The following is a 20,934-nucleotide window of genomic DNA, read 5'->3' on the forward strand; positions in this document are numbered from 1 at the left end:
ACTTTTTCCACCTCCTAGGTCCCTTACACACAATTTCCAATCATCATACATAGCCACACAATCATATTCATATTAAAACAGAAAAATTCCCAATAATTACAAAACTTCATCAATTCAACCAAAAATCACAATATAATCCATAAAGTTGCATCTTATACCACCACTAAGCATAAATTAAGCATCATTAGAGAGAGGAGAGTGGTTCTTCATAACTTACCTTAGAAACAAGAGAGAGAGAGCAACAAGTCCTCTTAGCTTTCTAAGCAACTCCACCAAACCCCACACAAACACTCACTTAAGGTTTTCTATGGAACAAAAGTAAGATTAAGTGGTTGTTTTGATGATTTGGAGCAAGATGGAATCAAGAACTTGAAGAGTTTCCTTCTTTCTTCTTGAGAGAGAGGGCCGGCCAAGATGAAGAGAAAAATGGTGAAATTTTGGTGATTTTTGTGATTTATTTGGTCAATTGGACAAAAGGTGAATAGTGGTCTTACTTAAGACCAAATCCCATGGTGACACTTGTCACCTTCATTAATGCTTGCCTAACTTTTGTCTCTCTTATACCAATCCACTTAGCATCCTCTACTTATCTCTTAACACCCGATAAATTAAATCCAGTATCCAAAACGTAACCTAGTTGGCCGAATTTTTGCGAACTTTTCGCACTAGTGGGTCCCACGTCCGGTATACGCTCTTAATTTCTCAAAACCTAGTCGATACTAGAAAAATCATCTAAAAACTATATTTACTCATAAAAATTATCTAGAAAACTTTCCTAATAAAGAAAATGCAGAAAACAAACCATTAACCCGAATAAAACCTAAAAATGGAAAAATTACGGGTTCTCACAGAGAAGATGTTGAAGAATAAAGTTGTCTGTCTGAAGGGAATTTAGCATGTATACCTTCGACTTCACCTGCGTAAATCCTTTCTCAAGCTCCATGGCCTAGTCAACATTAAGTGCCATCAACGAAGGAACCTCTGGACATCCAGGCAGCCTGCCCAACCTTGGAGACAAATTCCCAGCAACGCACGGCAACTCGCTATCCTCCTCCCCCTCTGAAAAGGAAGGACTCACCGCAGCAGGCATCAGCTTCGCTGGGGTATTCAACCCATGCCCCAAATCTCTCCCACCCTTGCGTTCACTAAATAGGGGTGTGTTGCCCGCACACGCGACCTTCTCTCCCCCAGCTGCATCAGGTATGTTCATCCCACCAGAGCATTGAGGCACTCCTTCCAGACCTGCAGCAGAAGACTCAGTGTCCATCCATCCCACTGCATCCTCGACAGGCCCCTCCCGCTCCATATCAGCTAGCTACCCCACTCCTTGCCTGAGGTCTGGTTCAGTGTCACTCGCAGGAAGCAGGGCATCCTCTTGACCAACACCGTCAAAAGGAGCATATTCGACAATCTCTCTCGATCTCCCACTCGTAACATCTTTATTGACAGGAACATACGCCTTGACGCCATCTGGGCTGCGGGTTAGTAGTCCCTCCCAGGTTGCGTGCATATTGAGAATGAGGCATAGCCGCCATGCTATCTTTTTTACACTCTTCATTGGAGTGGCCGAGTCGCCAACATGAAGAACAGTACGAAGGGAGATTCTCCACGACAATGTTTTGTCAGAATCCAACCTCTCCTTCGACAGCCACCCACACCCGCGAGCAAATTGGTTTTAACAAGTCCACTTCTACGCATGCTCTAGCCACGCTTGCACGTGTGCCTGATGCAGTGGCCGAATCCAGAAACAGAGACGTTCCTATGGGTGACAGAATAGAGAAGAGCGAGTGTTTGTCATAATAATGGATGGGTAGCGCCGGCAACGAAATCCAAACCGGAACTAGTGACAACTCCCTGTGGACGTGAAAATCTCTCATCCAGCGAAACACCCTCATAGGAAATTTCCCTAAGTGCCACATACCCCGCGTCCAAATACAGTTGAAGTCAGCCTCAGTCGAACACTTCAACAATACGTGCCTATAATCCAGCAAACCAATGGAGATGTGGTCTTTCAGATTTAGCGATGAAAAGAACTTCCGTACTGCCTCCAGTGAAGGGCGGCCCTGTGAAAATTTGCCCACAAGAAACTAGCGAAAGGGAGCAGCCAGCTTGTCACCCTTCTCCTTAGAGAAGACAACTATCTCCTCCCCTTTGTACGTTGTTGCTGGGCGCAGATTGATTGGAGAACCGGCCAGGTGGGAAAAGAGTTGAGAGAAGGATTTCTTGGTCGTTGGAGTGACCGCCTGTCTCGCAACTGCCGGCTGAAGGGCGGCCATAGTCCGGCTGGCCACCTGTGGAAACCCTAATCCTCAGATTATTCAATTTTAGTGATCTTTGAATGCTCTATTTATCAGATTAGTTTTAGTTTACAAATTCCAACATTTGAATAGATACTATCATAATTGTATCACTTAGACTTGAAAAGTTCTTACTTAGTGTTTAGGCATTCTTTTTTTGTCACTTGTCATCATCTACATCTACACCTACTCCTAGTCCTAATCTAGCCTATACTAGAGGGGGTGACCTAACAGGGTCACGAGAAATCGATGGAGACTAAACTACCATCGGACCATAAGAGTGCACAGTACCCACATGGATCTTAAGCAAAGCCACATTAAGTGGCAACTTTTTTTATGGGAAGCAAGGGTTGAACCCTTGATCTTTGATATATTTGAGGGACATTTTTTAATCCAAACAGCATAACTAACCGTTCATATTGTCCTTGAGGAGTACTAAATGTTGTGTATTTAATACTATCAAGATATATTTTTATTTGCCAAAAGCCACTTTTACAATCAAATTTAGAATATATTTTCTTTTTTTACTCATATTTATGAGAGTCTGTTATTCTTGGTTTTGATGATCACAAAGGACTTTGAAATGTTTATCTAACTCATTTCAAATATAAGTGTTTTTTGCCTATCAAAGAATCAGGTACGAATATGTCAAGAAATGAAAATCAACCAAAAGAAGAAGCAAAAACAGGACACTCATGTCGGACGTCCGAAAGGATGAAGAACATCAAGAAGGAAATTCTGTCGAACGATCGTGAGGAAGCATCGGACGTCCGGATGGATCGGACGTACTCTTTAGACGCACAGTGATCGTGTCGGACGTCCTAAAAATTCTACAAAGTGTTGATGACTCTCTGCCAAGACTCTGTCGGACGCTCGTAAGGAAGCATCGGACGTCCTGAAGGATCGGACGCATGCTTCGGACGTACATCAATCTCATCGGACGTCCTAAAAATTCCATGAAGATTTGATAACTCTCTGGACAACGTTCGAACACAGAAGCTCGGACGATAAAATCCCATCGGACGTCCGAACAACAACTTGACTGATTTTCGGACGATAGGATCGGACGATGACTAAGCCGTCGGACGTCCGACAGCCCCAACGGCTAGCTGACTCTTCATCTGCCTTCTATCCGTTGGAAGTATTAATGAAGCCCATTTTTAGTTCCCTTTAAATACAAACGATTCTGATTCAGATGACGACTTTTGCACACTTTGTTTACAAGATCTCAAGAGATATTTTAGCTTGAAAATAGTCTCCAAAGCTAGATTTGTTCACCAAGTGGTGTGAATTTCTTGTGAGCATTTCTTTTGTGATTGAAAGTTTCTTTAGTGTAGCTTTGTTGAGGGTTATCTGAGTGATTGTAAAACTTCTTAGCTTGACTAAGTGAGGCTTAGGGCAAGGAGGAAGTGCTCCCTCTATTGTACATCTAGTTGATCATCTTTCATCAAAGAGAAGTTGCTCAACCTAGTGATTGGTCTTCAAGTTTGAGGAAAGCTTGGTAGACAATCGGTTTGATATTCTATCTTATTCTTTTTTGTTTAATAAAATTCTCATTGCTTATCTATACTTGTTTTTCGAATCAATATTGCTCTCTTCTTCTAATCTACTTGATTGATCATTACTAGAAAAGAAGGTAAATTTTTATTAAGCAAAAATTGCATAAATTTGATTAAGATTTTAATCAACCTAATTCACCCCCCTCTTAGGTTGTCTTTGGGCCTTACAATTGGTATCAGAGCTTGATCTCCTAGAGATTAAGCTCAAACGGCTTGGAGTAAAGATGACAACCTGTCATGCTATGTTTGTTGAGGGGCAATCTGTTACTAGGCCTCCCATGTTCAGTGGCTCCAATTATGTTAGCTGGAAAGAAAGGATGATTATCTTTTTGCAATCTATTGATATTGAGCTATGGTTTATTGTGAGTGAAGGACCGCATGAAGCTAACTTTCTTGAAGCAGATACAGGGTTGCTTCGGCCAAAAATGAGAGCTGAAATGAATGCTCAAGATAGGACTAACCTCACATTGAATGCCAAGGCCATGAATGTTCTTTATAGTGCCTTAGATTCAAATGAATCAATTAGATTAAAAGGCTGTAAATCGGCCAAAGAAATGTGGGATAAACTAAGAGAAATCCATGAGGGTGGTGACAACGTGAGAGAACAGAAAAGGCTATCTTGGTCACAAAATATGAATCATTTAAAATTGAACCTCTTGAGGATATTGACAAAATGTATTGCAGGTTCAATGACTTGATCAAAGATCTCGAAGTGTTGGGCAAAGAGTACACATTGGGAGAGAAGAACAGGAAAATTCTCAATGCATTGGGCAAAGAATGGGAAAATAAAGTGACTGCAATAGAGGAGGCTAAGGATTTAAATTTTGTGCCTATTGAATCTCTCATTAACTCACTAACCTCTTATGAGTTGAAACTGAAATCTAAAGTGCAGGAGGAAGAGGATGCTAGAGCAAAGAGAAATATTGCTCTAAAGACTACTCAAAGTGAAGATGATCCAGCTCACTTGGATGATGAAGACTCGGATGGTGATGATAATGATCTTGCTCTCATCACAAGAGGCTTCAAGAGAATCTTGAATAAAATGAAGTTTAGAAAGGGAGGACCTAGCAATCAATTTCAAAATTATTCATCAAATGCAAGGAACAAAGGAAAGCAAGAATTCAACAAGAAGCTAGTGGACAAATGCTATGAATGTGGACAGCCTGGACACTATGCAAACGAATGCCCCATGAAGAAAATGAAAGATGGGAAAGCTGATCGAAAGCCAAGATTCAACAACTTCCAGATTACTTGGAATGAATGCAACTCCGAAGGGGAAGTTGAAGAAGAGGAAGAATCAGCTCAAATGGCCTTCATGGCTATTGGAGATAATGAGGAAAAAGGCTCAATCAAGTCCAAATGATTTATTGATAGCGGCTGCTCAAGGCATATGACCGGTGATCCCTCTTTGTTCATAAAGCTAAAATCAAAATCAAGTGAAAAGGTGACATTTGGTGATGATGTGAAAGCTAAGACAATTGGAATAGGTGATGTTGGTAAGGATGGTGAAACTTTTGTTCATAATGTGCTCTTAGTTGATAATTTCGGTTATAACTTGCTTAGTGTTAGTCAATTGTGTGATAAAGACTTGAATGTGTTGTTTAAAAAGCATGAATACATTGTGCTTGATTCCAAATATAATGTTGTGTTCAAAGGTAAGAGGTTTAACGACATATATATTGTGGTTCTTGATAAAATTGATTCTTCTAGCTTAAAATGTCTTAAAGCTTCAAATGAAGATCCTCGGTTGTGGCATAGGAGACTTTTTCATTTTAACATGGATTTACTAAAGGAAATTTCGAAAAAGGAGCTGGTTAGAGGCTTGCCAAAAATTTGTTTTGAAAAGGATAAAATTTGTGATGCATGTCAATTTGGAAAGCAAACAAAAGTTTCTTTTAAACCAAAGAAGTGTGTTTCAACTTCTAAACCTTTAGAACTCTTGCATCTTGACTTATTCGGTCCTACTCAAATCACTAGCTTGGGAGGTAAGAAATACTGCTTTGTGATTGTGGATGATTATTCTAGATATACTTGGGTGATATTTCTTGCTCATAAGGATGATGCCTTCAAGAATTTCACTTCATTGTTTGCTAAAGTGCAAAATCTGCTTGGCTTTAAAATTGTTAGGATTAGAAGTGACAATGGAACGGAATTCAAGTATTGTGGTTTTCCAGAATTTTGTGATCATAATGGCATAACCCATGAGTTTTCTATTGCAAGAACTCCACAACAAAATGGTGTTGTAGAAAGGAAAAATAGGACACTACAAGAGGCTGCTAGAACTATGTTAAGTGAATGTAGTTTGCCAAAATATCTTTGAGCTGAAGCTGTAAACACTGCATGTTATGTGATGAATAGAATCCTTTTGAGACCCATTTTGAATAAGACATCTTATGAACTGATTTTTGATAAAAAACCTACGGTTGGATATTTCAAAGTCTTTGGTTGTAAATGTTTTATTTTAAATATAAAGGAACATCTTGGTAAGTTTGAGAAAAAATATACCAAGGAATTGCTGAAAAAGTTTGGCATGAAGGACTCAAAGCAAGTTGGAACTCCTATGTGCACTTCTACAAAACTTGACAAAGATGAAGAAGGTAATCATGTGGATGAAAAGCACTATAGAGGTATGATCGGAAGCTTACTCTATTTAACCGCAAGCAGACCTGATATTATGTTTGTTGTTTGCTTGTGTGCTAGATTTCAATCTTGTCCAAAAGAATCACATTTAAATGCTGTTAAAAGAATTTTTAGGTATTTGAAAGGTACATTAGACTATGGTCTTTGGTATGCTAGATCTTGTGAATTTGCTTTATATGGATATTCGGATGCGGATTTTGGTGGTTGTCGTGTGGACAGAAAAAGTACTAGTGGAACTTGTCACTTTCTTGGTAATTGCTTAGTTTCTTGGTTTAGCAAAAAGCAAAATGCAATATCTCTGTCTACAACCGAAGCGGAATATATTGCCGCTATTGCATGTTGTGCTCAACTTTTATGGATGAAGCATACCTTGAATGATTTTGGATTGTTATATGACTGCATGCCTATATTCTGTGATAATACTAGTGCTATTAATTTGACCAAAAATCCAATTCAACATTCTAGGACAAAGCATATAGATATAAAGCACCACTTTATTCGAGATCTTGTTCAAAAAGGTGAAATTTGTGTAAATTATGTTTGTTCTAAAGATCAATTTGCTGATATTTTTACCAAAGCTTTGCCATTAGATCAGTTCATTCATCTAAGATCAAAATTAGGAATAATCAAAAAATCATCTTAAAATTTCTCAAAGTCTTCGGACGTCCGAAAGAAGATGAACGGACGTCCGATAATGTTCTTTAGCTATTTTTTTCAGAAAACACCTTTTCGGACGAAGCTGTCGGACACACGACTTCGTTCGGCCGTCCGAAAGTGCAACGGTTCACTTTTTAAAATAACTTTCTCCCTCATTTGCTTCAAATTTTTTTTTCTATTTCCTCTCGGACAAAAACTCTCTCATTTCTCACTCTCAAATTCATACCATTCTGAAGCTCTCATTCCCAAATTGACTCAAACAAAACTTTTCCTGGTTGATTGCGATTCATTTCTCCTGATCATTTCACCGAATCGCATAACAATTCGTAAATTCCCAAATTTCCCTCAAAACCCTACTTTCTCATAACCGCTCTGTCAAATCTTGTTCAAGGCCTTTTTGTCCCAAAATTTCTGTGCGATTCACTTCCCTACTACTGTGTGCATCATTTGCATCCTTCATTCCACACATTTCGCACAATGGTGAATCTAAGAGGAGGAAAGGTTACTGCCGGACGCAAGCATCCACTCAGGGATGAGGATGAGGATCTTCCTACGGTCAAACGTTCATCCAAACGCTTCAAGAGAGGAGCCGTAAAGGGTCAAATGTCACGGCCTACTCTACAACCCACCTCTCAGCCTGAATCTGGACAGGGAACCTCTTCTCAACCGCCTCCAAAATCAGCCACACTCCCTACATTCTTTGATGATGCTGCAAAAGACAAACACTCCTGGATATCCCAGAAAGGTGTCATCCCTCAACGAACTGTAAACTCTTCTGAATTTCGCCACATAGGTTTAGAATCCATTCTGAGTCTATTTGCTTTCCAGAAATGGTCACATCTCATTTCTATGCCCAATGTCTATTATCCTGAAATGCTGCATCAATTTTTTGCCAATCTTAGGAAAGACACTGACCAAACTGAGATCATGTCCAGGGTTAATGGGGTAGACTTAGTCTTTGATTCTGAAACTGTGAATTCCATTTTAAATACTACCATTGAACGTGGATGCAAGGATAAAATTGCAAATTTCTTTTCCTATGAAGAGCACCCTACTGCTGATAATCATTTTGATGGGGCTAAAATGTTGACTTATTTTAAAAGAAGTTTTTCCTCCCCTGCTGATGCTAAACTGAATGATCTTGCTCCTGTGAATCTAATTGTCTTTTCAATCATTTCAAACCTGCTTGTACCCACTGATGGCCATAGAACTGATGCAAACAAAATGGAGTTGTATCTCTTTTACTGTTTTCGAGAAAAAATTCGTATTGATTTTGGTTTTGTCATGTGCAAGTTTTTACTTCGCTATGCCACTGATTCTCGCAGAAAATTATCTTATGGAAAGTTTCTTCAAAAGATTTTTGAGTTTTACAAAGTTCCAATTCTAGGTGTTTGTCCCAAAGAAGCATCTTCTTATGCCTTTGCCAAAGGATATTTTGAAAGGAAAAATCTTGTTTTTAAAGATAATCTGTGGGCTTATAAGAGGGCATCATCTAGTGAACAGAGGTCTAAGACTGCACATGATCCTTCATCTGTTTCACTCACTCCCATTCATCCCAGGAAGTCTGCCACTAAAGCATCTTCCTCCTCCAATGATGAAGTGATTGAGCTCCTTCGTGAACTCAAACAGCATGTTCTTCTTCTAGAACATGGTCTAATGCTCACCATGTCCTCTGAGCAACAAACAGCCTTCCTAGACAAAAAGAACCTTCTTTTTCCCCCACCTATGGTTGAGGAAGTTTCCCATGACAAAGAGCCACACCCCACTGATCCAAGCTCATCAATTCCAGACCCTGGTTCATCAACTCCTGTGACTCCTCATGGCCCTTCCACATCAGATAAAGGCAAGGCACCAGTTGAAGAGGCTGCTGAAGATGATGAAGAAACTGAAGAGGAGGACCTCTCCCAATATCAGCTCTCTCGAAGAACACCTGGATCCACATAGTTCACCATTTAGGACATTTGCATTTTGTTTGTCTATTTCATGTGTTTGTGGTGTTCAACAATGGATATGTAGATGAATTCAACATTTGGTTATGATTATGTTTATGTTTTTTTGGTTTGCATTGATGAATGTGTTTGTGGATGAGATGGATGTGATTGATTGCCCTTTTGTGATGACAAAAAGGGGGAGAGGACTGGATTGATTGATGATTGATGATGTTGGATTGATTGATTGATGATTTGATTAAATTTGGATTGGCTGATGGATTGAATTGGTAAAATGTTGGACGTTGGCTGCTTAATTGTCATATTTTGGATAATTGTTTAATTCGATTGGGCAGCCAAGTGAGGGGGAGTTTTTCAAAAATTTTTATGATTCACTAAGTAAGGGGGAGTTCTTGTCTATTGAGAAAGGGGGAGTTTTTATTACAATCATCAAATCTCATTTCAAACCTTTGTTTTGTCATCATCAAAAAGGGGGAGAATGTTATTCTTGGTTTTGATGATCACAAAGGACTTTGAAATGTTTATCTAACTCTCTTCAAATATAAGTGTTTTTTGCCTATCAAAGAATCAGGTACGAATATGTCAAGAAATGAAAATCAACCAAAAGAAGAAGCAAAAACAGGACACTCATGTCGGACGTCCGAAAGGATGAAGAACATCAAGAAGGAAATTCTGTCGGACGATCGTGAGGAAGCATCGGACGTCCGGATGGATCGGACGTACTCTTCGGACGCACAGTGATCGTGTCGGACGTCCTAAAAATTCCACAAAGTGTTGATGACTCTCTGCCAAGACTCTGTCGGACGCTCGTAAGGAAGCATCGGACGTCCTGAAGGATCGGACGCATGCTTCGGACGTACATCAATCTCATCGGACGTCCTAAAAATTCCACGAAGATTTGATAACTCTCTGGACAACGTTCGGACACAGAAGCTCGGACGATAAAATCCCATCGGACGTCCGAACAACAACTTGACTGATTTTCGGACGATAGGATCGGACGATGACTAAGCCGTCGGACGTCTGACAGCCCCAACGGCTAGCTGACTTTTCATCTGCCTTCTATCCGTTGGAAGTATTAATGAAGCCCATTTTTGGTTCCCTTTAAATACAAACGATTCTGATTCAGATGACGACTTTTGCACACTTTGTTTACAAGATCTCAAGAGATATTTTAGCTTGAAAATAGTCTCCAAAGCTAGATTTGTTCTCCAAGTGGTGTGAATTTCTTGTGAGCATTTCTTTTGTGATTGAAAGTTTCTTTAGTGTAGCTTTGTTGAGGGTTATCTGAGTGATTGTAAAACTTCTTAGCTTGACTAAGTGAGGCTTAGGGCAAGGAGGAAGTGCTCCCTCTATTGTACATCTAGTTGATCATCTTTCATCAAAGAGAAGTTGCTCAACCTAGTGATTGGTCTTCAAGTTTGAGGAAAGCTTGGTAGACAATCGGTTTGATATTCTATCTTATTCTTTTTTGTTTAATAAAATTCTCATTGCTTATCTATACTTGTTTTTCGAATCAATATTGCTCTCTTCTTCTAATCTACTTGATTGATCATTACTAGAAAAGAAGGTAAATTTTTATTAAGCAAAAATTGCATAAATTTGATTAAGATTTTAATCAACCTAATTCACCCCCCTCTTAGGTTGTCTTTGGGCCTTACAGAGTCTCTTTATGTGGTAAAAAGTATCCATCAAATATGGTTTAATTATTTAATTGTTTATAATTAACAACCATTCTAGGCTTATTTCTTATTATCTCAGCATGGTTTCCTACCATAAATGCTGGTGAAGAATGAGGACAATTACTTTCTATTATTAAAGGTATTTCTAGCAATTCTTTAATTTAATTTTTGAATTCATCTTGATCAATAGGATTATGCCTCATGGGTTTAACTCTAATTATTTTATTTTCATCTTTGAGTTTTATTTCAACATAATCTTGGTTTTTATCCCAAAACTTTAGAGGGATTTTCTATATAACTTAATCCTAATTTTTCTTTTATGTCTTCTAGGGTAATCGATATGGTTTTTATTTGTAGTTGTTTTAAATGTAATTATCTTTCAAATTTTAACATAGGACTTCTTTTTGGTATTTTTGATTTTTCTGAATATCCAATATCAGCATTACTACACCTCTATCTTGGAAGGTGAAGGATTTTAATGTATTTTAAAATTTGCTACCATTTTGATGTCTCATTTGCAACTCTTGATAATTGGATTTTTGAAATAAAACACAATGGTAGTAGAAGTGGTGAAAAATTAGGGTGATATCATTTTATTTGATCAATATATGAGTATAACATTATTATTGTTTTTAGATTTATTTTAACTCTTATTTTAAGTTGTGCAGACTAGCACTCTTTTTTTTTTATTTGGCCGACCTCGTACACGGGGAGGGATGCCACCCCCTTGTTTTATTAGAGACCAACAACATAAATACAAAGGAGTTTTGTGAGAACCCGAAAATTTTTTGAATTTCTAGGCCTTATTTTCTTTCTTTTCACCTGTTTTCTATATTTTTGTTATTATGTTAACTTTAGTGATATTTTTATAAGAAAATAGGGTACGTTTGGATTGGTGTTTTTGAACCTGTTTTTGAAAAACTGTTTTTCACATTCCAAATGCTACAGTAAATGTGTATTTCAAAAACAACTTCAAAAACACCAATCCAAACAATATATCAAAAACAACTCCAAATATATTTCAATTATGCATATTTAATTTGTATATTTTAATAAGTATATTTCAATTTGTATATTTTAATTATGTATTTTATATGTATATTTTAATATATTTTAATTATATATTTTAATATGTATATTTCAATTATGTATTTTAATATGTATATTCAATTATGTATATTATATATATATTATATTAATATAAATATGTTTATTTCAATTATGTATAATATTATATATATTATGTCAATTGAAATAAATATTATATATTTATATAAATACATTTATTTATATATAAATTTATAAATATATTTATGCAATTTTGTTTTATAATATATATTAATATGTATATTTCAATTATGTATATTATATATAAATTATATTAATATTAATGTATATTATATATATTATACATTTCTAATATTATATATTTACATATACATATCATAAATATTTTATTTTATTTAAAATATATTTTTATATATTTATAATATATTTACATAAATATTATATGTTATATAAGTTATATATAATATATTATACATTTGTATAAATGTACATTTATATTAATATACATAATATTAATTTTACATTTATACATAATATTAATACATGTATACATTTATATTAATTATATTAATACATTTCAACATAATATTAAAACATATTTGTAATATATTAATTTATACATTTATATAATATTCATTTATAATTTATACATTTTTAATAACATACACTTATACATTTAAATATACATTTATATTATGTATTATATATAATATAATACATTTATAAATTTATATTAATATACATAATATTAACTTTACATTTATACATAATATTAATGCATATATACATTTATATTAATTATATAAATACATTTCTACATAATATTAATATATATTTATAATATATTAATTTATACATTTATAATAATATACACTTATAATTTATAATATATTTATAATATTCATTTATAATTTATACATTTATAATAATATACACTTATACATTTATAAATATATTTATATTATGTATTATATAGAATATAATACATTTATATATTTTTATATGAATATATAAATATATTTATTTATAAATGTATTATAAATGCATAAATGTATATTTATATAAAAATTATAATTTATACATTTATACATTTATAATTTATAATTTATAATAATATACATTTATACATTTGTAAATATAAATGTATTATAAATGCATAAATGTATATTTATATAAAAATATAAAAATTATAATATTCTAAAAATACTCAAAAATATGTTTCAAAAATACCTCTAAAAATAATCCAAAAAAATCTACAGTAAAAGTTTTTCATATAGTTTTTGAAAAACAACCCCAAAAACAACTAATCCAAACGGACTTGTTTTTCAGATTCGAAATGCTACAGTGGTGTTTTTGAAAAACAACCCCAAAAACAGCTAATCCAAACGGAGCCATAGTTTTTAAATTATTTTTCTAGTATAAGTTAGTTCATGAGATATTAGAAGTGTATATTGGACGTGGGACCCGCTAGTGGCGTTAAGTGCGCTAAATTCGACCAATTAGGTTACGTTTTGTATACCGGAATTAATTTATTAGGTGTTAAGAGATAATTAGAGGTTACTTAGATGGTTTAATCTTGGAGAGACAAAAGGATAAGCTTGAACCATTAAGAGTGCCATGTGTCGCGACCTGATTGGATGGTTGACTTGCCTAACTTTCTTACCTTTACTAAAAGAACAATTTTGACCCAAATCATCTTCATTTCTTATCCCTCTTGGCCGAACCTCTCTTGAGAGAAAAGAAAAGAAAGCTTCAACCTTTCATCTTCCATTCTTGCTTAAATCTCGAAATCCAACCGATTAGACCTTAAATTAGTCCACAAAAAAGACTTGCTAAGGGAGTTTGAAGGTCTTGGTGGAGTTGTTTTGGAAAGAAAAACCCGAAGTTATCATCTTTCTTGAGGTGTCAAGGTACTTTGCCTACAAACTTCCTCTTTACTTCAATTAATTGATAAGTAGTGGCTTATAGTTGTTATATATGCTACTTTGTTGAAGATTTCATGGATTAAATTGGAGTTAGCTAAATTTCTGATTTTTTTGGGGATTTTTCTGTTTTCGTATGATGATTATGGTTGGCATTGGATTGATGGTTCTAACTTGTGTTAAATGGATCCCTTGTGCGTTAATTACGGTTGTTTGCGGAAAATTTCAGCTTGTGCGGAAAATTTCAGCTTTAGGGTTCCAATCTGCCCTGTTCTGGCCGGTTTTATTTGAGTATGTTAGAGGGCGAATCAAGCTTAGATTAAAACATGAAAGTTGTATAAAATGGTGTTAACTAGCTGTCTGTAAAATTTCAGCACAATCGGAGCACTGTATACCATGAAATGATCGAAATACCCTTGACTGCCCATGAACCCTGTTTCGCGGGCAGATTTCTGTTTTCGTGGGGATTTCCATTTTGACCATGAAAATGCATGATTTGGCTTTGGAAGTCTTCATAAGAAATGTAGGTTTATGTTTTGGCTTCGAAATTCCATAAGATTCATTTCAATCCGATAAGTGTAGCTTCAGTTGTGCTTATTGTGCCGAAAGGTGTATTCTATAGTCTATAATGTGTATGTGGTTGATTTGAGATGAATTGGTGTTGTTTGCAGGATGGAAAAGTAAGGAAATGTAGGGGACATGCTGTCCAAATTTTGGGAATGTTGGACTCTTTCGAGTTTGGTTTGATTTGGGATATATATAAGATAGACTTTTGGGGTTGTTCGAGCCATAGGGTTTCATATTACCTTTTTGTTCCCGAAATCATGTTTTGTACACTTGCATGAGTAATTAGTTGGCGAGATCTACGACTTGTAGTCGAGCCTCATTTGTGCATTTTATTTACTGGAATTGTGGCTATGGGAATCATAATTGTTTACCTTGGTTATTCTAGGGTTTCTTGGTGATTAGAGCCCTACCTTGGTTGAACTCTGCTTTAACTGGTGAGTGTACCACACCCCTGAATTGTTGTTTAATTGGTTCATCTATACTTGAAATGTGTGACATGGATAACTATGAACTCTGTTATTCTGAATGAGACGAGGGTGTACTTTATCACACTTATTCTCTTGCCTATACTGAATGAACTGGAATCTATTACTTGTACTTGTTATGAACTTGAACTTGTTACTTGCGCTTGTTATGAGATCGTTTGGAAGTGTGTCCAACGATCTTCCTGTTAACTTGAGCTCAACCTCATGGGGAGTTAATTAAGTCGAGCCAGGAAGGGTTTGGTCGAGGTAATTGACAATCCATGGGTGCCTGTTCCTGGGGAATCTTTGGGTATTGAGACTCTTGATTCCGGTATACTCGAGTATTAACATTACTGTTCCTATTCGGCGTTCAAGCCCGGTAAGGGGTATGTTGGGTAAACGGGATTTTGGCGTAAGAGGGGTCTACGGACATGAGTGTGTCATTAAACGTTGACGGAGAGTCAACGAGGCTGGATCAAGTATTGCAACGGGGATTTGGCTCCTGAGGGCCACCTGTATCCTTTAAATTGCGGTGTTCGTTCATTTCTCTTACTTGATGTGTATATGTGCCCTAAAAGTGTTTTCTCATGATTTCTACTGTTATACTTTTGGTACCTGATTGAGCTTCTAGCTCACCCCATTCCATTATCCTTGTTTTCCTTACAGGGAACCACTTTTTGGAACTGTGATTTTGAAGCATGAGTTGAGCTAGTTTAGATATTTTGTCTAGCTCCTCAATGGTTGGAAACCCTAATGGTACTTGAATTCAAATGTTCCCTTTTGATTTGTAAAAATACGAATGTGGTTTAGAAAAGCGTGTACTCATGTTCATGTGTTATATTCGGCTTGTATATGTCCATTTCAAGGATTATATGAAGTTACTTGTATTCGATTAGGTCCCAGTCGGATTGTGACGTGGCAGGCACTATTCACTTTCTGTTTCAATTTTCATTTTTCTGTTTCCTGATTTTTGCTTTGTTTATGCGCGCTACCGTATTCCGGCACATTTTGAGTTGTGTATAACCATCTTAGTAGTCCTGCCGAGAGTTGGGCAGGCGGTCCGCCGAACCCTTTGGTTCACCTTAGGGTGAGGTGGAGCTGTCACAAGTTTATTTACGAACAGCCCTAACACGAATGGTGGGAATTCCTGCTTTATCCAGTATCAATGCCCCTCTAACAGGTCTTGGTAACTTTGAATGTGAGGTATAAATAAGAGTACCCGAATCACTTGCCCCCACCTTAGCCAATGCATCTGCCACCTGGTTTGCCTCTCGATAACAATGTCCCACTGTCCAATCCAACTCACAAGTTGCCTGGATTGTGTCAATTTCCAATCTAATCACCCACAAACACTTCGACTTGCCTCGGAGGATGTTAGCTAACAGGAGTGAATCCACCTCCACCTGTACCCCGGAGAAGCCCCACAACACGCATTGCTTTACGCCATAGATTAACGACTTGGCCTCCGCTTGCAAACTTGTTAACTCCCCAAGGGGAATGGAGAACCCAAATACCATATCACCAGATGAATCCCTAAGTACACCACCCCCACCACTCTTCCCTGGATTGCCCAGTGAGTAGCACATCCGTGTTTAACTTGCATATCCCCTGACCTAGCAATTCCCAACATACCACCCTAAGGGAGTGTTGAGGGCGCCATCCAGAGAGACTAGCATAGAAAGCATGCCAGGACGAAAATCCATCTGGGACTCCCACGGCTTCCCCACCAACTAGTCCAATTGCATCTGCCAAGATATGATCATAAATAGTCTGCCTGCGCAGGGATTGTCCTTCAAAGAATGCTAGATTCTGTGCCAACCAAATAAGCCAACAGATTAAGCTAGGCAACACAGTATGTAACGACTTCATTCGAGAGTGACGTGTTGGCAGAGACCACCACCCTGCTAGCCGAGACCGAACACCTGTACCTCTGTAGACGACCCCTACCGCATTCCGAAAGTATGCCCAAAGAAATTGGGCAATATCGCCATCCGAAAAAATGTGCTCCAGCGATTCAGACTCGGGAGCTGTACAACAAAAACACTTTGACGGGCCATGAACATTTAACCTCCCCAATGCTGACGCTAAAGGCAACTGATTCCTCAACAACCGCACCATAAAAAAGGATATCTTGACAAGCAGCAATGGGTACCAAACCCTATCAAACATGAACGAGGTAGGCTGCTGCCCACTAGACAAAAGGTAGGTCGAGGCAAGCGAGAAATCCCCAGACTCCGTTAAACACCAGATTGCCCTGTCTTGCCCGTCCCCAACAGGGATGGGCCTATTTATAATCTCAGTAACCACCGCATCCGGGACCCAGCGCCTCAACAAAAATTGGTTCCACCCTCCATTCGACACAAAGTCCACAACCGAATGATCCGAAACACTCTGCAACCGCTGACACAGTGGGCCAGAACCCAACCAATATCAAACCAAAAGTTACACCGTCCTGACCGTGCCAACCGGCAAAGATTTTGCTCCACCACGTCACGAACTTGGACCATTCGGTGCCAGACATAGGAGCTGCCCAGTTTCACTCCCACCATGCATGGGTGACTTTGACGGCAATACTTGGCATGCATAAACGAGGACCACAGACAGTCACTTGTACGAAACCTCCACCAAAGTTTGAAAGAGAACGCCGTATACACCTCTAGTAGGAACGGACACCTATTCCCCCTTGTAACGTGTTGGAACACAAATCCTACCACCTGATCCAGTGATGTCATACACCATCTTCCCTCTCCCCCCATAGAAAATTTGCCATGGCTCGTTCAGCCAAGGCAAGGGCTCCTTTAGGAGGGCTCGTGGCCATGAGCAGATGAATCGGTATCGCTGATAAGACATGCTTTATAAACGTAATTCGACCCCTAAAGGAGAGACATCTAGATCTCCAGGCTCCCATCCTGATGATGACCGATTGCATCAAGCCCATGCAGTATTCACTCTTCCGCCGTCCGATGAAGAGCGGGTAACCCAAGTATCGTACTGGGAATGACTTGGAGACAAACCCTGTAACTCGGCGCACCCTAGCCACACATCGACTTGATAATTTCTCATGCACCAGAAAGCCGCTCTTTTGTACATTAATCTGCTGTCCTGACACTTCCTCATACCAACCAATCGTCTGCATGACATGCCATAGTGAAGTGGGGCAGACACTTGAAAAAATAATGATATCATCGGCACTGAGGTGAGTAATCTTAGAAAAAGCCCTCGGTACTGAAAAGCACTTGAAGTCTCGATTTTCCAGCAACTTGTTTAACGAACGAGATAACACCTCCGCACCGATAATGAATAGTCCTGGCGACAACGGATCCCCTTGCCGAACCCCCCTCGTAGATTTAAAGAAGCCCACACTTGCCCCATTAACTAAGACTGAGAAACAGACATTTGAAACCAATCTCCAAATCATGTCAATCCACCGCTCACCAAATCCAAACCGTCGCAATGCTTGAGTCAAAAAAATCCAAGAGACCTGGTCATACGCCTTCGACATATCCAGCTTGAGAGCCACATTGGCCTTCCCAGACGGCTTACCTATACTGGACAGAAGCTCTTGGGCAAGCAAAAAGTTATTCGATATAAGACGCCCCCACACAAATCCACTCTGCTATGGAGAGATAATCCTCGGAAGCACAGGAGCCAGATAAACGGCCAAGATTCTTGAGATTACTTTATTAATGAAATTGCAGAGACTGATTGGCCTGAACTGCGAGAAATCCTGGGGATGGGCAATTTTGGGTATAAGAATAATGGATGTAGCTGTGACTGCCCTTGGTAACTCAGCTCCACAAAAGAAACTACCTACTGCCCTAACCACACCATCACCTATAATCGACCAAGCCGTAGTGAAGAATTTACCCGTATGGCCATCTGGGCCCGGGGCGCTTTCCCCATCCATCTCAAAGACAACACGACAAATCTCCTCACCAGAGGGGACTCATTCCAGGGCATCATTATCCTCGTCCGTCAATAGTTTCGGGATATGCTGAAGCAAACCCGAATATGAGGTCGAGTGCTGAGCCGTAAACAACTGCTCAAAAAATTGTACCGCCGCTACGCCTATCGCCTCCTCCGACGTAACCCACTCCCCTTGTTCATTTTTAATCTTATGAATAATTGACCGAACCCTCCGTTGTTTTACCACAGAGTGAAAAAATTTTATATTTCGGTCTCCCTCTTGTAACCACTTAATCTGAGCCTTCTGCTTCCAAAAGAGCTCCTTAACGCGCAAGGTAGTTCGTAACTGGGTTTGTGCATGATGTAAGTTCACCCGAGCTTCCTCTGAATCATCAGTCTCCATATGAACCTTAGCAAGCCGTATCTCCTCTTCTTTGTGTTTAACTGCCTGGAAGATATCCCCAACCACCTCCTTATTCCAAGCCCGGTTAGCCCCTTTTAAACGCTTCAACTTCAGACACAAGGTGTGCATGGGAGAGGATTCAAGACAAAGTTGCCCCCACGACTTGCGAACCACGTTCAGGAAATCATCACGCTCTGCCCAAACATTGAGAAATCTAAACGGCCGCGGCTTGTTATCCACTATCGTTGACACAGAGATAGGGAGTGGAGCATGGTCAGACGGTTCCGGGGCCAAGTGTGAGACCGACAATGAGATCCCCGCATCATAACATCCCTCATTCACCGAAACACGATCTAACCATTTCCAAATTTGAGCCTCACAGTGCCTATTATTACACCATGTAAACTGTGCACCAACAAAAGCTACATCTGTGAGATTCGCTTCGCCAATGAAGTGCCCAAAGTCCATCGCTTCAGCAGAAGTAAATGGCCATTCTCCCATTTTCTCATCTGCCTCTAAAATTACATTAAAATCCCCACCGACCAGCCAAGCATCGGGGCCTGGGTTATCCCTCAAGAGATCCGCCCATAGCTCGATCCTCTCATCGGCCGTACACCGTGCATGCACAAAAGGTACAACAACTCGAGACCCTGGTATATGATCATGGGAGAGTCGTATCGACACATGTTGGGGACTTTCCCCAATAATAGACCCAGAGAAATTTTCTTGGATGAAAAACCAAATCGTACCCATTGAATTGTGCAACAAGCTATGAAACTTTAAGCGACAGCGATAGCGCTCAGCTCTTCCAACCTCCAAGCAAGGTTCACATATAGCAAGAAATTGTATTTTATGTATCTGAATCAATTTCTTCAATCTTCTCACAGTTGGAGCTTTTGATACGCCCCGAACATTCCAAAACATGTCGTTAATCATTTAATAAACCATACGATGAAGTCTGCGAATTACTTAACTGAGACCGTAGCAACCTATCAGAGGGGAATTGGCGCGAATACCTTTTTGCCTAGTAACTAGGCCTGCCGCTGAGCTATCAAGCACTCCTGCCGCTGAAGAGAAATTTCTTGACCGATTGCGTGTCATCTCTCTAGCCTGTCGAGAAGAAACGATCAGTTGCTATCCTGCATCAAGGTGTTCATCTCCCGCCTGCAACTTCTCCTCACTGCTGGCCTCCGAGCTTTGGCCAGCCTCCTGCAGCTGTACCTCATCACCCATGCACTTAGCCGCTGCCAGCTGCACGTCGCAAGGCCGCGCTACTGAATTCTCAACTGGCGCATCCTATCCCCACGCACCAGTCTCTCCCATCTCCCCACTCAGCCCTCCGTCACCACCTGATACCTCACCGCCAACCTTGGAAGAAGAAACCTCCATCCCCCCTCCTTCACAATCTGCAATGCCGCAAGGCATCTCTGCTGCTGTGTTGGTGCGTCCCACGATTTGGGGCTCCAGCCCCTCTTTCAAAATTGCCTTATCTTCTTCCCCACCTCCCCCACAGCCCTCGCCATCCATCATTCCCCCTTGCTGGAAACCCCCTACACCAGATATCTCCACCTGCTCCCTTACCGCAATCTGCTGCAGCACCTGGTCGCCATCCATCTTTCCCCCTTACTGGAAACCACTCACCAGATTCCATACGTATCTCCACCTGCTCCCTTGCTGCAATCTGCCGCAACACCTGGTCCTCCACACCCCCTTGCCTATCTCCTCTCGCACCCACTCCACTCTCCCCGCCTATAATCCCAACGTCCACGCTACAAGATTTTGAAGCATCGCTGGGCTTCCTGGTCCTCTCCGCCCTTCTA

At 39.1% G+C, this 20,934-nt stretch overlaps 1 protein-coding gene across 1 annotated transcript; it reads right to left on the bottom strand.

Annotated features, from left to right (window-relative positions):
• Positions 1-1,315: 1,315 nt before the first annotated feature.
• LOC140016499 (uncharacterized) lies at positions 1,316-20,038 on the bottom strand. The gene is made up of 6 exons (XM_072070031.1): positions 19,085-20,038; positions 17,540-18,418; positions 16,476-17,205; positions 15,927-16,366; positions 1,974-2,063; positions 1,316-1,639 (listed from the first exon to the last, which is right to left on the bottom strand). Exons 1-6 carry the CDS (start codon positions 20,036-20,038, stop codon positions 1,316-1,318), a joined length of 3,417 nt encoding a protein of 1,138 aa, XP_071926132.1.
• Between the last annotated feature and the right edge of the window lie 896 nt (positions 20,039-20,934).

The sequence above is a fragment of the Coffea arabica genome, chromosome 1e (genome assembly GCF_036785885.1).
Source record: "Coffea arabica cultivar ET-39 chromosome 1e, Coffea Arabica ET-39 HiFi, whole genome shotgun sequence".
NCBI lineage: Eukaryota > Viridiplantae > Streptophyta > Magnoliopsida > Gentianales > Rubiaceae > Coffea > Coffea arabica.